General features: G+C 40.6%; 1 protein-coding gene across 1 annotated transcript; it reads right to left on the reverse strand.

Annotated features, from left to right (window-relative positions):
• Nucleotides 1-624: 624 nt before the first annotated feature.
• Nucleotides 625-14,443, reverse strand: LOC117937540 (myosin-6-like). Its single transcript, XM_034861580.1, has 39 exons — nt 14,424-14,443; nt 14,293-14,339; nt 13,788-13,996; nt 13,520-13,663; nt 13,276-13,432; nt 13,147-13,174; nt 12,942-13,047; nt 12,769-12,861; nt 12,599-12,662; nt 12,317-12,415; nt 12,132-12,235; nt 11,919-12,057; nt 11,668-11,786; nt 11,418-11,567; nt 11,166-11,336; nt 10,773-11,082; nt 10,599-10,669; nt 10,314-10,519; nt 9,671-9,794; nt 9,446-9,582; nt 9,104-9,359; nt 8,769-9,011; nt 8,131-8,307; nt 7,893-8,038; nt 7,715-7,805; nt 7,234-7,623; nt 6,617-6,743; nt 6,356-6,474; nt 6,073-6,269; nt 5,352-5,535; nt 5,105-5,270; nt 4,878-5,002; nt 4,453-4,761; nt 3,017-3,220; nt 1,959-2,255; nt 1,769-1,873; nt 1,579-1,674; nt 1,341-1,475; nt 625-725 (listed from the first exon to the last, which is right to left on the reverse strand). Exons 3-39 carry the CDS (start codon nt 13,986-13,988, stop codon nt 708-710), a joined length of 5,808 nt encoding a protein of 1,935 aa, XP_034717471.1. The 5' UTR covers nt 13,989-13,996; nt 14,293-14,339; nt 14,424-14,443; the 3' UTR covers nt 625-707.
• Nucleotides 14,444-23,621: the final 9,178 nt, after the last annotated feature.

Here is a 23,621-nt window from a genome sequence, read left to right on the forward strand (position 1 = left end):
GAAATGAATACCTGTGAGAGGATCTCTTTGACCATCTAGTGGTGGCTGAGTGTAGTTCACCTCAACTGCTGATTTATGTATTGACTATTATTTTATTAGCAATAATGTCACGAGAATGTTTGCACTATGAATAATAATATTAACAAAGAAAACTAACCTTTTACACAGTTTGGGTCACATGACCTATCATTCTGCAGATAGCTTGATTGTAGAGTGAAACACCGTGAGCACCTTTTTGCTGGCGTGCTCTAATGAGATGTTAACACCCATCATACATCTTTTTTTTTTCAAAATCTTCACCTAGTCTTTACCAACTCATGCTGCTAAATAAGTCATCAGTCATCTATCATCACCAACCACTTTCAGCTGTTTTGAGCACAAACAAAGAGCAAAGGTTGAACTCTCTCTTCTCGTGACAAAACATGAAAAGCAGCTCTATGTTGTCAGAAGGTGCTGCATGAGTTCTTATGACAGATCACAGTGCAAGCCTCTATTTATATACATATATATATATATATATATATATATATATATATATATATAAATATTGTTGTGTAGTGATTCATCTCTTAGTAATTTCTTTACGTCTTTTGTCAAATACAGCAAACATAAACAACTTGGTGGATTCATTTATTCTTTATTTTTCTCATGTTGCATGGAGAATAAAGGAACTAAAATACTACAATCAAACTGTATCCTTGAAGGCTTCATTCTTCATGTGCTTTCTGTACAGAAAAGATGTTACATAATAATAATTAATTTTTCAGTGGTGAAAGAAGCATTCAGATCCTTTAGTAAAAGTACTAATACCACACTGTAAAATACTCACAAACTCACATGTAAAAGTCCTGCATGAACAGGTTACTTTTTAAAAGTATGCAAGTATCATCAGTAAAAAAAATTAAGTAAAAGTACCAAATGCAGAACAATTCTCACATTTTAGAAACTGGAAACAATCAAAACAGTTCCTTCAATCAACTAATGAAAAAGCGTTTAATTGGCTAATCATTTCAGCTGGACTTTTAGGCTCATATGTCGTTTGGTAGTTTAATTTTCAGTAAAACATTTTATTTCATAAACTGCATACAGTTTGTGTGCACAAATCTTAATTTAGAAAGTAACCAAAGCTGTGGGAGGAATGTAGTGGAGTAAAAGTACAATATTTCCCTCTGAAATGTAGTAGAAGTAGGAAGTAGCATGAAAGGAAAAGAAGAGTACCTCAAATTTGTATATAAGTACTTGAGTAAAGTGGTTAGTTACATTCCACCACTTCCCATTAAAGTTACTCTCTGCATTGGGTGATTCCAAGGTGTAGTGTTTGACTCTTAATGATGACTGACCTTAGCCCCGGTGTCACGGCTCTTTGCTCTCAGCTTGTTGACCTGGGACTCGGCGATGTCGGCCCTCTCCTCTGCCTCCTCCAGCTCATGCTGCAACTTGCGCAACTTGCCCACATTTGTATTGGACTGCTCTTCCTAAAATATCGACATAAGAGTATTGAGAATTGTTATTGAGCTGGCTCATAAAAAGGCAAATGGACCATATTCATAAAATGTAGCTGCAGTCATTTTCACTTACAGCCTCCTCTGCACTTCGCTTATAGGATTTCACTTTCAGTTGCAGCTTATCCACCAGATCCTGCAGACGGCTCAGATTCTTTTTGTCCTCCTCCGTCTGTTAAAATAGTACACAAGACATATTGCTTGCTCAAGCATTATCTTTTGCTGAATGTTGATCCCAGTCATTGCGTCTGCAGAGTGTAGCCTACCTGGTAGGTGAGCTCTTTGATGCGTCTCTCGTACTTGCGGATACCTTTCACTGCGTCACTGCTTCTCTTTTGCTCCAGGTCCACCTCATTTTCCAACTCTCTCACCTTGAGGGTGAGGATGAGAGAAGCTTTTTTACTGTATCATACACTGGTATTGTGAGTCAACACCGTGGCAGTTAGAAATACTCACCCTGGCCTCCAGCTTCTGGATCTGCTTCTTGCCACCTTTCATGGCTATTTGCTCGGCTTCGTCCAGCCGGTGCTGCAGGTCTTTGATGGTTTGTTCCATGTTTTTCTTCATACGCTCCAGGTGAGCGCTGGTGTCCTGTTCCTTCTTTAGCTCCTCTGCCATCATGGCCGCATCCGTTATGGCCTTCTTCGCCTTCTCCTCAGCATTTCTGCACTCCTGCACCGCCTCCTCCGCCTCAGACTGAAGCTGAGCCGTGTCGCTCTCAAGCTTCTTCTTCTGATTCAGCAGGCTGGTGTTCTGCACCCGATCACAGTTTTACAATGAACACTTTTTGGTAAATTAGTATGCGACGTGAATGACATGACATGATTATTTTTATTTATTTGTTTCTAATTATGTATAATTTACCAAACCCACAACTTATGCAAACCCAAAATTTCAATTCCTGAGTGAAAAGGAGAACAAAGATTAACCCTATATATCTGCCCACCTTTCACAAAACAAACATTAAAGAGCCCCTATTATGCGTTTTTATTCTTCCCATCTTAAAAATGTGTTATATATATTTTTTAAATGTTTTGATTTATTTTGCATGAATAGAGCTTTTTCTCTCTCAGACAGCACTTTTTCTCAACTGCCTGAAAAGCCTCACCCACATTCGGGTGAGGCTTTAGATATGTGCTGCCCATAGGTGCTGCCTCAGCAAACACCTTGTTTTTGTTGCTTTGGTTAACCAATCACAACAGTGTGGGCCAGCTGACCAATCAGAGCAGACTGGGCCATTGCTGCAACTCTAACAGAGTGGAGGAGCTGCAGCAATGGCAGTATGAGAAACATAATGTGTTTTTTGAACATCAAAACATGTAAACTATTATACTAGAATACTATTATACTATTATACTAGAATAGATATACTATTCTAGTATATCTATTCTAGTAGACCCCAAGAGTACAAATACAACACTAAAAAAATAGCTATAAGAGGAGCTCTTTACCAAGACAAATAATTCATTAATGAAACAATAATAACAAATACAAAAAATTATGATTTGACATACCTGAGAGTGGAGCAGCTGAACTCTCTCACTGACATCCAGCAGCTCCTGCTCGGCCAGTTTCCGGCCTCTCTCGGTCTGCTCCAGCGCAGACCTCAGCTCATCGAGCTCCGCCTGCAGCAGGTTGTTACGTCTCTCCACAATAGCAATGTTCTCCTTCAGATCTTCATTGGCACGGAGAGCCTCATCCAGCTGCAGCTGCGCGTCCTTATCAGACAGATTTTTGAAAAAAATTGATTTCAATAATCAAAACGAACACATACTGTGTTAATTGCAAAAATAAATGTAATAGCTGATGGGGTTTCAGTACTAGACCATCAGGCAAATGGTGTTACACTATCTGGTATGATTATTCTTGCTATAGAGAGTGTTGTATTTTACCTTAATCTCTTTTCATAATCATGGTAATGAGAATGAATGTTTTGTAAGTGGGCCTTATTTCTTTTCTTATTCAGTGGCATAAAAAGATTGATTCTCAGTATCACAGTAACACCATTGGTCTGATAAGGTCAAATACCAAAACATCGGCAGCTATTACATTTATTTTTGCAAGTTAGACTCTGCTGGAGAGCCCCGTAAGGAACATGGGATTTTCTTTTTCTGGTGTGCACAAGATACTTTCCGGTGCACACGGGAAACCAATCTGAGTAGCAGTCAGAATGGCTGCAATGGAGGAGGTATTCATCTTCCCGAAAACGCAAAAAAATGTACCTGAAAGTGTCATCAGCAAACTTAAAGATGATAAAGCAACTGTCAATCAATTTCATGCTGTGACTTTGAAATATTAACTTTAATCACATTACGTTAGCAGTACTTTGTTAGCATCATTTTTGCTAGTCTTAGATTGGTTTCTTGTGAGTATGAAATAATTTTGCGTACACACAAGGAAGTTTCTCATGCGCACCAGAAAGGATAGTGTGCACATCAGATAGTATCTCGCAGGCACCAGAAAAACAAAAAGTAACCTCATGTCCCCTTAAGACCATGACACACCAACCCGATAATCATCCGTCAGACAGTCTGGCGAGGTTGGTGACTCAAGTCTGTTTGGTGTGTTCCGTGCCGTCGGCCTTCATTTTGGCCGACCTGACATGCTCTGTCGCAAGGAGGGCACTGCCGGCAGTCGAACTCAAATGACCAATCTGATTGGTGGAGTAATAAGCCGGAAATGACGAGCAGGATGAGCGTGACTAGAATCTCTCAAAATCTGACGAAATTCTTTTAAACTGACCTTTGTCGATTTGAAATGAAGACAGATTCAGCAGCTGCACGGCCTATTTCTCACTTAAAATGTTTTCAGAAACACGTTTTGAGTGTATCGTTGCAACTTTTGGCCTACTCGTGCCCCTCAAACGCACTTTTCGCACGTTTTGTGCAAAGTATTTTTCTGTTCTGAATAATTCAAAGTAAAAAGAAAATGTGTATAGTCTTTATGGTACCTTGAGGTGAGAATGGATTCCCTTGAGCTGCTTCTGAGCCTCTGCAGCCTGCCTGTTGGCCAGGCTCAGCTGGATCTCCATCTCATTCAGGTCTCCCTCCATCTTCTTTTTCACCCTGAGAGCCTCGTTTCTGCTGCGAGTCTCAGACTCCAGGGAGCTCTGCAGGATGTCCAGCATTTTCTGATAGTTGCGCTTGGCCTGTTCCATCTCCTCGTCCTTCTCAGCCAGCTTCCGCTCAATTTCCCCCTTCACCTGATTGAACTCCAGCTGAGCTCGGAGGATTTTACTCTCCTCATGTTCGAGGGAAGCCTGTCAGAAATAACCAATGTGTGTAGATCTTTCAAATCATCAGAAAGGTACATCCAGCAAATTGATCTATGGTAAGAAATGGCATGTACATGTGACAATATTTAATGTTTCTTCACCTCAGCTTCCTCCAGAGCAGATTGTATCTCCGCCTTCTCCTGCTCCAGCTGTTTACGGATCTTCTCCAGCTCGTGGATGCTCTTTCCTCCCTCACCAAGTTGTTCAGTCAGGTCAGAGATTTCCCCTGTTTTGTGCATATTCATTTATTTTACTACTGTCCCAACCTCCCCCACTGTATTCAGTGTAGTTGAAGAACACTTCAAATGTTTTAATTATATCTCCCTACCTTGGAGATTCTTATTTTCTCTTTTCAGGGTCTCCAGATGATCCAGAGATTCTTCATAAGAGTTCTTCAGTTTGAAGATCTCAGTACTGAGAGAACGAGCTTCTTTCTGGGAACTTTCCAGCTCACTCTGAGACTCCTCGTACTTCTGCTTCCACTCAGCAAGGACCTGAATTGTACATTCAGAAATTATTTCTGTACTAGAATATGCTCAGCTGGAATGAGTCCCTGTCATTTCACACCTTCTTACCTTATCAAAGTTTCTTTGCTTCTTGTCCAGAACTGCAGCAGCAGCATTAGATCTCTCCACATCCACCATGAGATCTTCGATCTCACCCTGAAGCCTGTGTTTGGTTTTCTCCAGGGAGGACCCTTTAGCATTAGCAGCTTCGACAGCTTCTTCTGCGTCCTGTAAGCGTTGAGCAAGCTTTTTCCTATGAGCAAAGATGAAAGTATCAAATCATTACCTCACAGATGAACATTGATTAAAGTATTAGTACCATACTGTAAAAGAATCCACTGTTACAAGTAAAGGTCCTGCATTGAAAATGCTTCCTAAGTAAAAGTTCATTAGTATCATCAGGAAAAGGTATTCAAAGTATTAAAAGTAAGAAAACTCACATTTTAGAAACCGTAAACGATCAAAACAGTTCTGTCAATTAACTACAATAAGTGTTTAGTTTTTTTAGCTGTACTTGTAGACCTATATTATGTTGGGTGGTTTAATTTTTAAAGTAACTAGTAACTAAAGCTGTCAAATTAATGTAGTGGTGTAAAGAGTACAATCTGTTTTTTTCTGAAATGTAGCGGAGTAGAAGTAGAAAATGGCATGAAAAGAAAAGACTCAAGTAAAGTACAAGTAACTTAAATGTGTACTTAAGTACTGTACTTTGGAAAAATGTACTTAGTTACAAATGGGAATATCAGGGTCAGTTTTAAGAACTGTCAAGATGGATCTACTGAAAGCTTACTTTGCTTCTTCCAGCTCCTCTGTTCTCTGGATGGCATCAGTTTCGTACTTGGTTCTCCACTGAGCCACCTCGGCGTTTGCCTTGGACATGCCGCGCTGGAGCTCAGATTTGGCCTCCTGCTCCTCCTCAAACTGCTCCCTCAGCAGATCACAGTCATGTCGGGAAGACTGCACTGCATGGGCGAGTGCATTCTTGGCCTTTGGTAACAAAACATGAGGTCAAGTCCTGTTGCCAGTAGACATCGGGCTCTGTGTTTTAAAAGCAGTACTTCTTAAAGAGCTACCTTGACTTCTTCCTCCAATTGTCTCTTGAGGTCTTCAATCTGCTGAGTGTAGGACTGTTTCCCTCTAGTCAGCTGAGAGATCAAGGAGCTCTTCTCGTCCATCTGCCTGGCAAACTCACCTGTAAAATAAAGGTTTGTAAGCCCTAATATCAAGCTGCACATGATGTTATTGTGACACTTTGGCTTGCATGCTCGGATCTTCTGGGTTGGGTTGCAAGAAGTGTGAAAACAGCATTTAAATGTGAGTTTTAAACCGATTACCATTTTCTGTCTGAAGCTTTGCTTTTTGCATCGAGAAGTCATTAATGATACGCTGGCCTTCCTCCGATTTCATCTTGTATTCGCTCATTTGATCCTCCAGAGTGCGACACATTTTCTCAGAGTTGATCTGAGTTAAAAGAATCATATTTCAATGTAAATCAAAGAATGTAGTCTACATGAACAAAGCATTATTTTCTGCATATTATGTCAACACAGTTTGACATTTCACATACTCTAGCCTACTTAAATAAGAAGATCATTACCACTTTGTCTAAGCGAATCTAACTCTCTGCAAGTAAGCAAACAAACCTAATGTTACTTCCCCAAAATGTCAAACTGTTCCTTTTATTGTCTGAATGGTAAACGTGGAGCTAAGTCAGCCAGAAGTTTTCTGAGTATAGCTTAGCAAAAAAATTGCCAATAGTGGGAAACAGCTAGCTTGCCACTTCCCATAGATAAAACAATCTTGTCTCAATGTCAAGGCGAGTTAACAAGCTCCTGGCAGTAGCTTGAAACTGCACAGACATGACGGTGGCAGCAATCTTCTCATACTCTCAACTCATTTCCCAAAATATGTAAAGATGCATTTGATGAAGACTTTTTTTTTTTTGTCTTACTTTAGCTTTGGCAATATGCTCCATGTTGGACACCACGTCATCTAGCTCCAGTCTGAGCTCACTCTTTTCTTTCTCCAGCTTCTGTTTGACTCTTTGCAAGTTGTCAATCTGCTCTCCGAGGTCAGCCACGCTGTCTGCGCTTTTCTTTCGAAGTGCAGCAGCAGTGGCTTCATGCTGTAGAGTGGCCTCTTCAAGGTCTCTGCGCATCTTCTGAAACTCGGCCTCCCTCTTCTTGTTCATCTCAATCTGGGCAGAGGTGGCTCCTCCGGCCTCTTCCAGCCTCTCACTGATCTCTTCCAGCTCTCTGGATAAATCAGCCCTCTGTTTCTCCACCTTAGCTCTGGCAGCTCGCTCTGCCTCCAGTTCTTCCTCCAGTTCTTCAATGCGAGCCTTGAAAGAAATGTATCGGATGATTACAAAGTTTAGGTCGGAATGTAGAAAATTAAGATAATGCTAAAGATGAAACCTGTTTGTGCAATACCTGCAATTCCTTCAGTTTCTTCAGAAGTTGAGCACCAATGGCCTGTTCATCCTCAAGCTTACTTAGCTGCTGGCTAATTTCAAAGTCTTTCCTACATTTAATGACAAAATGGTTTGCATTAGTAATCAGTTGTTGAACAATGGACATCGCGTTTGTGGTTGTAAAAGTTTAGTTTTACTTTTTGAGCTTTTCATCCAGCTGCTGCTTGTCATTCTCCAGATCCATCAAACTTTCTTGGGTTAACTTTAAGTCCCCTTCCAATTTCCTCTTGGCTCTTTCCAGATCCATCCGCACTTTCTTCTCTTGTTCCAATGACCCTTCAAGCTAACAGACAAAAAATTCCAAACAGTTCTCTATAATTCTCTACATTGTATCCCCAGAACTTGAGATTTAGTCCAAAACATCATTTTACTTACATCATCGACTTGCTGCTCAAGCTTGACTTTGGCCTTGGTCAGACAGTTGACTTTGTCCTCTTCACTCTGCAGGTCATCAAGCGTCTGCTGGTGAGCCTCCTGAAGAGCTTTCTTCTCTTTGGTCAACTTAGCAATAATTTCATCCAAAGCTGCCATCTCTTCAGTCATGTTTTTAACCTTAGAAAACAATTGGTGTTAAGTCAGAACAGCAACATTCTTCTCATTGAATTCTTGGAAACACTCTTTAAACCTGCAATAACTTATTTCTTGGTCACTTGTGAAAACAACATTGACATATTGGAAACCTTCAAGTTGATAGCAAGTTTTGTAGCATACTGTTGCCTATTTATGCATCAGGCAGACAAATAGCCAAATTTAGAGCCGTTGTGATGGCTACCTGTCAAATGTAAGTCCATTATTTACTCTGCTTTAGGTTCTTTTTCTTTATATGCTTAATGCTCTATTCATTTTACCAGCTAGTTGGTGAAGTAATCAAAACAGTAAATTTGTGGGCTGTAAAACCCAAACAATGAGCTAAAATACGCTAAAATGTTCTTAGGAAATGAGAAGAACGGTGGTCAGGCGATAATTCTCAGTGGATTTAGAACTGCAACCTACAATTATAGCTTTTTCATTACCTTGTTCTCTGTGGCATGCTTTTCCTTTTCCACTTTGGCCAGAGTCAGCTCCAGATCATCAATGTCCTTCTTGAGTTCTGAACACTCATCCTCCAGCTTTCTCTTCTTGGATGTCAGCTCTGCATTCATCTCCTCTTCATCTTCTAGTCTCTCTGTCAGCTCTTTGGTTTTAGCCTCAAACTGGATCTTACTTTTGATCAGACCCTCACAGCGCTCCTCGGCATCTGACAGATTGTCTTGTTCCTGCAGACAGTACATTTTACAATTGTCATTACTATCACATTTCCATAAGTACAATGCTACTCCTTTTAGGTTAACGGAATGACTGATCTTACAGATTGAACTTGGAGCTGCAGGTCGTTCTTCTCTTGGAGAAGGGTGACCATTTTTTCCTCAAGCTCTTTCCTGCGGGCCTCAGATTTAGCATAAGCCTCTTTGAGCTTAATAAACTCCTCCTTCATGTTTGCCATCTCCTTCTCAGTCTCGGCTGATTTCAACAAAGGTTTGATCTTGAAGTACAACATCATCCAGGGCCAATTCTTGACACACATGAAGGCTCGCACATTCCACTGGATCACCAGTAAGGAATCCCTGTAGACAACATCAGTAAGCTTGAATCAATGTTTCTGTACTTTGTCTTTTGTTTTTAGCTTAAATGTTAAAGGTAAAGCAACAACCTTCGTTCAACTATTTTCTGGAACTCAAGCCTGGCGAGCATTCCTCTGGCTCTCGCTTGAATTCCTGTAATGATGAGAGAGAGACGATCATCTCTCATCTCCTCAAGAAGACCAAGCAGACCAGCTTTGAAGAACACCTGAAATTGAAAGAACGTTTTCCGTAACCTCTCCACGGCACTGATATTAAACCAACATTGAACCCTCCTCTTTGTAAACTATACCGACCTTTGTGTGTCCCAGTTTATAATGATCATGGTCAATATCCAAAGAGCCCAAAAGTTTTTCTGCTCCTTTCTTATTGTCAATGAACTGTCCTTCAGGGATAGCATTAGGGTTCAGGATGCGATATCTGAAACAATACAATCATGACGTTATTACAATTCTTGAATGACTTTGCACATTACCCCCCACACCCCCACACCCCTCTTCCCCCTTTACAAACACACCCCTCTGCCCTCTTTACACACACTCCCAAGAAAGTGAATGCGGGAGACAGGAGAAGCACTGGCTGTTTAACACAAGTCTGGTCTTGGTCTTGACTTGGTCTCGCCATGCCTTGGTCTTGGTGATGACTTGCTCTCAGTTTAGGTGGTCTTGACTACAACACTGCCTTTGGTCCTTGGCCAAGAAGCTTGTAGTACCAGGCAACCTTGATGGGCACAGACAGAGCTATTGGTAACATCACTGATGCCAAAGAAAAAGCAACTAGATGCCTGTGGATCAAGACCTCTGGACTACACACACAAAGTTAGGAACTGATCCGTCCCAGCTTGGTTGCCTAGACACTGATGTTGAGTCCAATGGCATTGCAAGAGGTGTGATAGAGCAACACAATTTTTAAGCACACAATAAAGGGATTTTTTCTTGCCTTTGTTTGAAGTCTCCATACTGGATCCTGTTGGGGAATCCCTTCCTGCAGATCCTGATGCCTTCCAGCACACCGTTACAACGTAGCTGGTGCATGACCAGAGGATTCTCCATCGACCCAGGAGTCTTGGTCTCATTTGGGATGATGCACCGTACAAAGTGGGGGTGAGTTGACTTGAGATTGGTCATCAGTTTGTTTAAGTTCTCCTGTAAATGAAAACAATAAATGTTCACAGTTTTCATACACCAAATTTAGGACATACACCAAACCTTAGACTTGTTTTACCCTGTGCAGTGCAGACACAGTCTGGAAGGAAGATCCTTTCTTCTTTGCTCCCTTTCCTTTGGCTGCCGCATCTTGGGTTGTATGGAAGATGTACATATATGCGTGTTATGTTAATCGTCATTGATATTCTGGATATTTCAAAAATAAGCAATTGTTTTGTTCAAGGCCCCTTACCTGAATCTGCAGCAGAATATCCTGCAAACAGAACACTCAGTAACTTCAGGTTGGACTTCTGAAACAGTCCAACCACGGTCTCATTCAGTGGGTCCTTGTTCTTCACCAGCCAGTTACCGATATTATAATCAACAATACCAGCATAGTGAACCAGGGAGAAATGAGCCTCTGGTTTTCCCTTTACTACCCGGGGCTTCTGGAAGTTGGGACTTTTCCCCAGATGATTGTCATACAGTTTGGCTGTAAATGTTGCGTCACTGGCTTTTGGAAACATGCACTCCTCTTCAAGGATGGACATGATGCCCATGGGCTGAAGGATGACATTGATTGACTGTCAGAAAGAATTGCTTACATTTATTACAATTCTAAAATCCAATTAGAGTCTACACCAACCTTCTCAATGAGTTCAATGCAGGCTGCCAAGTCCATACCAAAGTCAATGAACACCCACACAATGCCCTCTTTCTTGTACTCTTCTTGTTCCAGGACAAACATGTGGTGGTTGAAGAACTGCTGCAGCTTCTCATTAGTATAGTTGATGCACAGTTGCTCAAAGGTGTTGAACTAGGAAGAGCATTCATTGAGAGAAGTTAGAGAAAGTTGAAAGTCTAATTCTCACATGTCCGAAAAACCTTTTATACTCACATCAAAAATCTCAAATCCAGCAATGTCCAGCACACCAATGAAGTACTGGCGAGGTTGCTTGGTTTCAAGAGATTGGTTGATTCTTATTACCATCCACAAGAACATTTTCTCATACACTGACTTGGCCAGTGCACCAATAGAGTAGTTAACCTAGGTGATTGTAACAAAAACAATTACGTTCAAAGTTAAACTCACTTTATTCTTAACCCGTGATGGATTTCATTGCAGTGTCTGCATTTACTGCACTTACTTGCTGCACACTTTGCCCTTTGGTGACCCACTCGTTGCCTACTTTCACTCTTGGGTGACACAAGCCCTTGATGAGGTCAGCAGAGTTCAAGCCCATCAGATATGCCACTTTGTCTGTGTCTGTAATGGATTTTGTGTAGAAGAAGCATTTACTACATTGTTTTGTGTCAAAAAGGCATGCATTGGTGGGATTTATACTCATTTTAAGAGAATAAAAGTAAACAGTTCTTCAATATCCTGAGGATCCTTTACCCTCGGTGCCGTCAGCCTCGGCCTGCTCTTCCCTCTGTTTCTGTTTGAACTTCATGTTTCCATAATGCATGATTGCACCAGTCAGCTTGTAGATGCCATTTTTCTCCTCTTGTGTGAAGCCAAGGACATCAAAAGCATCCTTAAACAATGACATTTAAGTTAGATTTAAACCTCTTTGTGTGGAGTTTTTAATCAGCACTATATTACACTTACATCAGTAGCAATCAGCTCGTCTGAATCATCAATGGATTCTACAGTTGTCACTCCTTGGGAGATGAAGGAGTAGTCATAGGGGTTGTTGGTGATTAGCAGCATATCTGTCAAAGACAAAAGTGTCAGTGTTTGTGCATGTGGCGTTGCTGTGGGGTCAAATGTATTCGGTTTCTTCGAGCACTTACCCAGCAGTTCTGGTTTCTTTTGGGACAGAATCTGGTAGAAGATGTGGTAGTCCCTTTCAGCCTTGAGCTGAAAAGTGACACGGGATTTCTCCAGCAGATCTGACAAAAAAATTACAGGGGGATGATACGTTACAGTTTACATTCTAGAGTATGGTCTTAATGTAAAGTGTCCTGAGATAATTTCTGCCATGAATTGACACTATAAATTAAATAAAATTGAATTGAAAAATCGTTGGGGTATTGTACTGCACAATGGAGATATTCATGTCACACTCTGCTTACATGTCTCAATGTCAGCAGAAGCCAACTTTCCAGTGGTACCAAAGTGGATTCGAATGAATTTGCCCTGGGAGAAGCAAGAACAGGAAAATAAGAAATTTGGTTTGGGGCACTGTTGGGCACAATATTAAAATAATTGCCTCTTTAATAAAATTAGTAGTAAGGAAACTCACAAATCTGGATGAGTTGTCATTTCTGATAGTTTTGGCGTTTCCAAAGGCCTCCAGAGCAGGGTTGGCCTGGATGATTTGATCCTCCAGGGTTCCCTGCGGATTTAAAAGATGCAAACTTTAGGCTGTGAAACTTAATTTATAATGCTTATTATAATAAGTACAATCAGACCAACCTTTTTCTCCTGAGCAGCATCCTTCTTGCCAGAAACAGCTGCAATGCTGGCAAAGTACTGGATAACTCTCTTGGTGTTCACAGTCTTTCCTGCACCAGATTCTCCACTGCCAATGCAAAAACAGGTGAACTGAACACGCCATGAACATAAAAAATAAACTCTGTTCTTTATTTGGAACAAGATTTTACTTTCATGAATTACTTACGTGATAAGGACAGATTGGTTTTCTCTGTCTGCAAGATTTAAGACAATGTTTCTGTTATGTTTAAATGTTGGGAGGTATAAGAGATTGAATGGTGCTGCACCAGAGACATATTCAAAGAGCTGAATATACCTGACAGCATGTACTGGTATGCATTGTCAGAGATGGAGTAGATGTGAGGAGGAGCTTCACTCCTCTTTTTTCCTCTGTAGGCGTTGACCACCTCCTGCTCGTACACTGGCAGGCGCTTGTAGGGGTTGACAGTCACACAAAACAGCCCTGAGTAGGTCTTTGGACAATGACATAAAAAAGAAGTCATTTTGGAGTAAAGATTTCATACAGTTGAAAGATTGGTGGATTTGTAGTCATTACTCACGTAGATCATCCATGCTGCATAACGTTCTTTGAGGTTAAACAACACAGCGGGTTCATGGAGGAAGGTGAACATCGCCATGTCCTCAATTTTATCGAACTTAGGCGGGTTCTGAGGGTGGACATCTTCCTCCTTATGGGTTACAGTCTGAAATGATTTACCCCAGGGAATATCTTAATTGAAATTGCTGTAAATGTGTCAGTTCACAGTGTCAAGACCAATGTCCCTCCTACAATGACAATTAGTCACTGTAAATATCTGACATACTTACTTTTCCAAACTCAGTTTCAACAGTGACTTTGGTTCCATCTCTGGTGGTGACTACGGCTTTAACATACTCCACCTCAGGGTCAGGCACAAAACACTCCCTCTTTATATCAAAGGCTCGAGTCTGGGCCTCCAGACGCTCCTTATCTGACTTTCTTAGAAAAGAAGCAGCCAACCCAAACTCCGCCATGAGAGCGTCTCCCATTTTGAAAGCTGTGAATAAAGAACACGGTTTGATCACGTGGTCCCTGAACAAGCATGTGTGAACCGTGTAGGGTGATTTGTTGTAGGTTTATGTTTGAATGCATTTCTATGGAAATTGTGCAGGACATCACAGACATTATTGTGATTAAGTTATCCAGTAAGTACAAAACCCAACAGAACCTAAAAGACGGTAGATACCTACAAACTATGATAACAAACATTTACAATGCAGGTATAACATCATATGTCTTTTTAAGCCATGGTCTCAGAAACTACCAGCAGATAAACAGCATGGAACTATTTACCTTTTTACTTTTCCTCTACCAATTGGTATATTTGGTGTGGTGTGTCTCTAAAAAGAAATAACACAAAAGTAAGATTACATTTACAATATGTTTTGATAGTTGAGTCGGGTGGGAAATGTAGGTATACTTACTGCAGTTGCTTTGTTCCTGTTCTTACTCCTCTTTCTGAACCCCTCTTTATATTCATCCAGGAGGCAGAACTATGAAACCCAGACACCCTATAAGGTAGGAGGAAAAAACAAAGGAAGCTAATTAAAGGAAAGGGTGATCTATATTTGGATCTCAAGGTGTGGTCAGTAACTCTCATCTAACAATTGGTCAGCGAATTAAAACTCATGGGCTGGTTTTAGATCAGCATCTATTGTTATTTTAGATGTTTCATGCATGTAAGTTGATCTTTTTTTATTATATTAAAGAACTTTCCAACACTGTAATTGCCAGAATTGTTTATGTTTATCTAGTCCTGTCTGTTCCCCAAGAAAGAAAATGTGTTTTTGTGGTAATATCATTCACAAAGAAGTCTGAGCGTCATTTATTTTTAACCTAGAACCACTGCACATGTGCATCTGTCAGTACAAATACAGGCCCTGTCTGTCTTCTATTGTCCTGGAGGACAAAGATAAACTTGTGACTTGATTGAATTTCTGACTTGGATTGCTTGACCCTGATCCATGTTTGCCTCCCAGTGGACCTCAGTTGACCCTCCTCCATCCAGTGTAACAGATCGGGTATGACAGCTGCCTGCTTGCAAAGGTTTTAGCACCCATACTGTAGTACATACATAATCCTATGGGCCTTACAGAACACTTATCACCTTCATTATCAATCAGAACAGGCCAATGCGTTCAATAACTGTCACATTAACAGAAGAGCTCCTTAAAGCAGGTGTTTATTGAATGGACCACCTGAAGACCTCTTCAAGAAGCACACAAGCCCTTGAACTTCATCAACTTCACACATTCGACTTGACAGTTATCGTAGTCGTCTGCATCCAGGGTACCAGTCCTCAGGACATCAAGGGGCAGCGTTGAGGCTTTCTTTCGCAGTTGCTAGTGTTCTTCCGCTGTCAACACTTATGATGAAGCTTCATGAGCCTATCTATATGCAGCAAGGGCTCTGGCTATTGTTCAAATTGTTTCTTTGACAGATCCTTATCTGTCTAGGGTAGTGGTTATAGTTAACAGACATATTCTGGGTCATAGGTGTATTGGTTAAAGGTGCACTCCACTAATATGTTACATTAGACCTGTTTGCTGGTTATGAGGTCTACACACAATCAAAACCTGCGTGCATACTAAAAAAAACGCTGTGCATACTACATTGGGGTGGCAGTCGAACCTGGCATTAGGGAGTTGGGTTGGGAACCGAGGGTCCCAACTTTTTAAGGCGCCTTTCCATGGGCATCACTCTAACATCTCTCCATTAGAGATGTTAGGGGCGGCTGTGGCTCAGTGGTAGAGCGGTTGCCTGCCAATCGCAAGGTTGGTGGTTCGATCCCTGCCCCTGCAGTCATTGTTGAAGTGTCCATGGGCAAGACACTGAACCCCGAGTTGCCCCTGGTGCTGCACATCGGAGTGTGAATGTTTATCTGATGAGCAGGTGGCACCTTGTACGGCGGCCCCGGCCACAGTGTATGAATGTGTGTGAATGGTGAATGTTTCCTGTAGATGTAAAAGCGCTTTGAGCAGTTGTTAAGACTGGAAAAGCGCTATATAAATACAGCACATTTACATTAGTGCAAGTATAGATACTGAGCATGTGTGTGCAATAATAACAATGGAGTGAAACAATTGTTGTTTTACATATGACTAATAAGCCTAGCTTAGCATGAAGACTAGAAACAAGTCAAAACAGCTTGTATGATTGAGATACAACATGTTAGTTGAGCTATTTTGTTGAGAATTGAGATAGTACAGAGGTGCTGGTAGGTGGATTCTGTTACCTTTTGGACAGAGCCAGGCTAGCTGGTTCCCCTTGATTCCAGTCTTTATGCTAAGCTAAGCTAACTGGCCACTTTCTGTTGTCTTTTTAACGTGCAGTCATGATAGTGGTACCAATCTTATCATGTAACTACCCGGAATAAAGTGTGTAAATAAATTAGTGTATTTCCAAAAATTTCTCTTTCATTTCAGGAAAGACGCCATTGAGTTACACTATGAGAAAGGTAGCAGTTTGACTCAAGCTAAGTACAACAAGTGAGGATATCTCAGCATCTACCACATTGATTTTAACCATTATTTTTTCAAGTCTGTCTCTAAAAAGTCCCCAAACTACAAAACGTAATCCCTGATATTACGTATCATATATTACAATATATCATACTCTCCTATTTACAGACCGTATATTAAAAGGTTTCCAACTCGTTGTCTTGAAAACAAACCTGAGTGGACTGAGAGGTGTTGATGGCACATTGTTTCTTTGCTTTTGTCCATGAGCTCAGAGATAACCACATGACATTTACAAGGCCTGAGAAATGTCTTTGGCACACTGAGACGGATTACAAAGGCCCAATGACACGTTATGTCAAACTAAGACCTCACTCTCAGTGGCGCTGTCTCACTCACACACAACCAGAGCAACCCAAATATGAAAGTGCTATTATAAAACACCATTGCATCTTAAATAGATACATTCTGTCTATTCAAACACTATTTGACCAAAAGAAAAGAGATGTTTGCTGATCAGCTGCTGTAAGTGCTTTCCCTGTTTCCTCTTTCCTGTGTGTTCCTCCGTTCCGTCCTGTGGTATATATATATATATATATATATATATATATATATATATATAGCCTCTGAATCAATAAAGTTTGAGAACATTTGTGTTTTTGTTTCTTTTGTCCATGCCTTAGAGAGATATAATGTTAAAAGTTCAGCGTCAACAAAATAACAGTTGCAGCTGTTGTTCAGCAAGCAGGTCAACATACACTACATTGGCACTAAGTGCTACATAATACTGAAACTCCCCACTCCTTCTTGTCTGGCTTTGTTTTCTTCTATTCACCCTTGAGGACAAAGATAACTCTGTGAAATTGTTAAGGGATTTGTTCTGAGCTCAAGTGAATGCACTGTTGTTTGTCCTTCTCAGCTGTGACTTTGCCAGTGTGCATGTGTTCGTATTCAATTCGAGAACAATTTTCTTTTCATGTGATTCAAATATTGAAGGCAAGCTAACAGTATTTGTGAGCAAAGGTCAATTGGGTTTCATCGAGTGTCATACTGTACGAGGTAAAGTTACCCTTCACAAGGAAAGTGTACAGATATCTTTTAGGTGATAATTTGGGAGTTCTTGGCAAATTGTTGAGCTCCTTCAAGACCTTTGCACTAATCAACAAAAGCAACAGAAGGTTATCTTCATCATGCTTCAAAAGGGAAACAAACGTATCCCTGGCAACAAACCTAAACTCAGCTGTCTTGGGTTTTTGCTGCTCTTAATTTGGGTTTTGTTCCATAACCGAGACACTTGTCTAAACTTAATGCTGTCCTCTTTTGACAATGTAAGATAACATCATGTGCAGTGGACAGTGGTGGGATGTAAGTACCTACATTTACTCAATACTTACCTCAAGTACAATTTTAAGGTACTTGTACTTTATTGCTTTCATGCTACTTTATACAGCCAGCACATTACATTTTAGAAGCCAATATTGTACTCTTTAGTCCACTACATTTTTTATTACATCAGTTATAAGTTATGTAATTTGCAGATTTGCATTATTAATATACAATACAATATAAATAAACTCAGGAATTATGATGTATTATTATGAATTGAGCTAGCAAACTGAACATATAAAAATAAATAAACCAGCCCCACCTTTACCAGCTGTAACATTTGCAATGCTTACAAATTAATGCATCAATAATTATAATTCAGTGAGATCATATTCTAAAAAGGGCCATTCTGTATGCTAGGAACTTTTACTTTTAAAAAGGGTGTTTAGCAAGATGAACTTCTATGAATATTTGGAATTTAGTTTCGGGAAGTGAGCTAAATGAATTCACAAGCAAACCAGATGTGCTGGTATAAAGGCTGACATATGGCACCTCTATCTCCGCTCACCTTTTTGTGCGAGAGCATCGTTGCTGCATCCAAGACAGTTGTGATTGGTTCAATGAAATTTGCACAAAAAAAAAAAAAAAACCCAGAGTGTTTTTTTCCCTATCCCAGTGTGATAAGCGGGAGACCATACCATTGCTGACAGGACTACACACTCTACAGTCAACACAAGAATCAAAGCTGCTATTTCTTCACTATGCCAGTTGTAAAACTGTCTGCAAGGTGAAAATGTGTCTCAGACATAATTGGAGATGACAACTACTCTTCCAAGATCTCTGCATTGCACAACAAGACCTTTTCAACACTTGATGCCCCACACCTCAGGCCCGAACTCTGAGTAGTCTAATTAGCCTTCACACAGCTTTCCCTGTCTTCTGTCTCATTCTCAGCTGTTGTATCAAGAGTTGGCCTCTGACATCGTCTTGATCTCCTGTCATTCTTTGTGTCAGCCACCTGATAAGTCTGTCTGCCACGTTCTCACTCCCAACTCGTCACACACGCCCGCTTGGCCAGGACCCCTTGGTGGCACTTTTAATTGCTCTGGGTACACCTTTGTCGTAATATTTTGGCGTATTTTGGCGTAAGGGGTTAGTTTTACTCAAGGCTACTACTTGGGTTAGGTTACATACGTAACTTAAGTTAAAGTATCCATTCCATTCCATAGTTCCATTCCCAAATATGTTAATTTGTATAAAAACAGAATACTGAGAAAGGCAAATAGTATTGTGGGCAACCAGAAGCACCCTCTTTCCTCCTCATTTGAACTGTTAGCCTCAGGACGACAATACTGTGCTCCTTTGTTTAAAAAAAAAAGATCCAAGCTCTCCTTTGTTCCACAGGCCATTAAACTCCTTAATAATGAAGATGATAGATATATTTTGTGTATTTATTGTAATTTCTCTTTCTCCCAGCTGGACTGGAACTTTACCCCCTCCCTTCCATATTACTTTGGTCTATGGTATGAGTGGCGGTGTACATATGTTGTGTTTTCTCTTCCTCCTTGCCTTATCTGTGTTAATGTTTTAATACCATGTGAAAAGATTTTTTACTGCAACATAATTTCCCCATGGGGACAATAAACATGAACTGAACTGAACTTAAGTTAAAGTAAGTCAACTTTGACTGAGAGTTTCACACGAGACACATACAGCGGTCTCCTACTGTAGGTCAAACGTTCGGGGTTTGTTTCCATTCACCCCAACGTCCACCCTACACGGACTTTGTTCCTCTTAAATACTACGTCATTTGGCAGTGCCATGGTTGAAGCTCGGTGCTGGTCTATATATACTTTTCCTGGGATGGCAAAGGCATGACCCACCCTACTCTGCCTCTGATTGGCCTTCCCTGTTATTCATATCCTAACCAATCTTTTTCGAAAACCTAATTAACCTAACTATTGTAGGGCGGCCATGACTTCAGCCGTCCTAGTAAATTGGCATCTGGATCGCGCCCATGGGAACCCGCGGTTTAGCAATTCAAAACGGATTGGTCTATCACATGTACCATTTAGAAGAAAAAAAACGAGTCAGTCATTTATTTGACAATCTGACATGTAATACATGTTGAAACTGGAAGGAGAGGGTGATGTTGGATAGATGGGAGCTTCATGCTGGGCTTTGCAAGGTTGTCTTTGGAAAAGAGGCTTCTGTCCCCCACGGATTCCGAAAAAAAGACAACGAGGTGTCTGGAGAAACATATGGAGTTGAGGGGTATGAAGGTTGCACAAACTACATCCTAACAGATAAGCTGTAAAGATATTAAATGTTGAAATGTGATTTGAATATGTACAGTGGAACCTTTACTTGCTTATGTAGTAGGTAATACTAAGAGTGTCTGCATTTGAATGGCACAAGATATTTCACGATGGCTTCTGAATTTTAACAAGCAGGTATGATGCAAATAAGGTGCTGAGCTCAGCCCTGCAGGTCTTGAATTTATCCCGCAAGTAAAGGTCAAGAGAGCTGTCAAGTGATTTGGTGAAAGGGTTCCGTCTCTCCACAAGGTGATAATGTGGTCTTATTTGACTGGAGAAAATATGACGACCTGTGTACCATCTTGCCCTGCACTCCAACTTTCACAGTCCACACCTAGTGATTAATATGCTGCTCTAACCTTGAGGGCATTGTTTTGCTACCAGGGTGGAACATACCAATGCTCAGCTGCTTCACACTTGCCACAACATCTCTCCTGCTGTGGTGCTGTGTTCACAGACGAGGCCAGACTGGGCTACCTGACACCAACAGCCAGTTCACTCAGACTGTTGTTGCACGGACACTCTAGAATGTAAAATGTAGGAGGGGTGGAGTAGTGGAGAAGTGGTGTGTCCAGCCTTTTCTGACTGGGGGACCTAAGAGGGGCACTGACTTATGCAGGGGTGGCGGCATTGTGCGTGCGTGCGTGCGTGCGTGCGTGCGTGCGTGCGTGCGTGCGTGCGTGCATGTGTGTGTCCTTACGAATTTTAGTTGCCTGCATACCACCAGCATAACACTTCTGAGTAAGTTAATTAAAATACTTTGATCCTTTCTGTGTGATAATAATTAGATTAGATAGATTAGATTCAACTTTATTGTCATTACACAGGTACAGGTACAAGGCAACGAAATGCAGTTTAGGTCTAACCAGAAGTGCAATAACAGTAAGTGCAGGATATACAATGGTTCCATAAGTGCAGGACATGATAAGCAGTGACTAAATATAGAAATGAATCCTATTATGAACAGAATTTTCACGAATAGATTTGTCCTATGAATATAATGTATAGATAACTAGTATTGTGAACAAGATTTACAGCTGGATATGTACTGAATATAATATACAGGTGGGTATTACTATAAATAGAATTTTTACAGATATGTACTATGAACGGAATATACAGATGGTTGTTACTATAACAGAGTTTACAGGTGAATATGTTCTATGAATTCATATACAGGTGGCTATTGCTATAAACAGATGTTTTACAGATAGATATATATATAATAAGTTAGACTAAAATGAGCAGTATAACAATGGATTTAAAGGTAGTACTAATAAAGTTTGGGCAGAAGCTATCCGAATTAAAGTGCAGTGGAAAGTATTTGCATATTACAGTTAAAGTACAGTATTGCAGATGTACAGTGGCCAGCAAAAGTTTGGGCAACCCTGTTAATTTCTACGATTTTCCTTCATAAATCGTTGGTTCTTAGGATAAAAAAAATCAGTTAAATATATCCTATAGGAGACAGTGGTATTTGAGAAGTGAAACGAAGTTTATACAATATACAGGAAGTGTGCAATAATTGTTTAAACAAAATTAGGCATGTGCATAAATTTGGCCACTGTTGTCATTTTACTGATTTCAAAATCTTTAGAACCAATTATTGGAACTCAAAATTGGTTTGGGAAGCTCAGTGACCCTTGACCTAAATACACAGGTGAACCCAATTATGAGAGAGTATTTAAGGGGGGGCAATTGTAAGTTTCCCTCCTCTGTGAATCTTCTCTGAAGAGTAGCGACATGGGAGTCTCAAAAGAACTGTCACATGAACTGAAAACAAAGATTGTTCACCATCATGACTTAGGGGAAGGATACCGAAAGCTGTCTAAGAGATATCAGTTGTCTGTTTCGACAGTTAGGAACATAGTCAGGAAATGGAAGACCACAGGCACAGTTCAAGTTAAGGCTCGAAGTGGCAGACCAAGGAAAATCACGGATAAACAGAAGCGAAGAATGGTTAGAACAGTCAAAGTCAACCCACAGGCCAGCACCAAAGACATACAACATGATCTTGCTGCAGATGGAGTCATTGTGCATCGTACAACTATTGCGCGCACTTTACACAAGGAGATGCTGTAAGCAAGAGTGATGCGGAGGAAGCCTTTTCTCTCCGCCCACATCACAAACAAAGCCGCTTGAGGTATGCTAAAGCACATTTGGACAAGCCGGCTTCCTTTTGGAATAAGGTGCTGTGGACTGATGAAACTAAAATTGAGTAATTTGGACATAACAAGGGGCGTCATGCATGGAGGAAAAACAACACAGCATTCCTAGAAAAACACCTGCTGCCTACAGTAAAATTTGGTGGTGGTTCCATCCTGCTGTGGGCCTGTGTGGCCAGTGCAGGGACTGGGAATCTTGTTAAAGTTGAGGGACGCATGGATTCCACCAAATATCATCAGATTCTGGAGACCAATGTCCAGGAATCAGTGACAAGGCTGAAGCTGCGCCAGGGCTGGATCTTTCAACAGGACAATGACCCTAAACACTGCTCAAAATCTACTGAGGCATTCATGCAGAGGAACAAATACAACGTTCTGGAATGGCCATCTCAGTCCCCAGACCTGAATATTATTGAAAATCTGTGGTGTGACTTAAAGAGAGCTGTCCATGCTCGGAAACCATCAAACCTGAATGAATTAGAGGTGTTTTGTAGAGAGGAATGGTCCAAAATACCTCCAACCAGAATCCAGACTCTCATAGGAAGCTATAGGAAGCGTTTAGAAGCTGTTATTTCTGCAAAAGGGGGATCTACTAAATTATGAGTTATTTTTTTGATTGTGGTGCCCAAATTCATGCACATGCCTAATTTTGTTTAAACAATCATTGCACACTTTTTGTATATGTTATAAACTTCGTTTCACTTCTCAAATATCACTGTGTTTGTCTCCTATATGATATATTTCACTGATTTCTTTTATCCTAAGAACCAACGATTTATGAAGGAAAATCATGGAAATTAACAAGGTTGCCCAAACTTTTGCAGACCACTGTATATGTAAACAATTGGTACTGTAAATAAACAGTCAGCAGTGCAAATTAAAATACCAGTCAAAGTAAGTAGTGCAAGACCAGATATAAATAGTTGTTCCTACATAACAGTCAGCAGCGCAGGTGAACATTATAGTAATGCAGATAACAACATAGAGGCGGGTGTGAGGAGGGAGAGGAGAGTCTATCAGAATATGAGGGGAGTGGGATCACTTTGGTATAATACTAAAATGCCACTGATGATGTTGCACCTCACTGTTGATAGCCCACTGGTGCTAATGACACTGCACTTTGTCATTTTATAACGTAAAGATATTTGTCTGTCTGTCTATCTGATGAGCTGTATGGTGCAAAATGAATTTCCAAAGGATCAATAATAAAATGTCCATCTTCTTTAGCTAAAAAATCCATTCAAATATACATTTGTCCTGTATTCAACTTTTTCTACCTCATGTACTTTTTAAAATGTATACTTTTTTTTCTTTTTACAGTGGAAAGTCAATTGAGAATAGCACCTTACCTTAAC

This window comes from Etheostoma cragini, chromosome 22, assembly GCF_013103735.1.
Source record: "Etheostoma cragini isolate CJK2018 chromosome 22, CSU_Ecrag_1.0, whole genome shotgun sequence".
Taxonomy (NCBI): Eukaryota; Metazoa; Chordata; class Actinopteri; order Perciformes; family Percidae; genus Etheostoma; species Etheostoma cragini.

Bases quoted from the DNA above. Each gene is read 5' to 3' on its own strand.
- LOC117937540 (XM_034861580.1), bottom strand. From the start codon at position 13,988: ATGGGAGACGCTCTCATGGCGGAGTTTGGGTTGGCTGCTTCTTTTCTA. The intron at 5,536-6,072 runs GTAAGCTTTCAG...CTTTGCTCATAG, and splicing joins GAGGAGCTGGAAGAAGCAAA to GAAAAAGCTTGCTCAACGCT. The intron at 4,762-4,877 runs GTGAAGAAACAT...TATTTCTGACAG, and splicing joins CTGCTCTGGAGGAAGCTGAG to GCTTCCCTCGAACATGAGGA.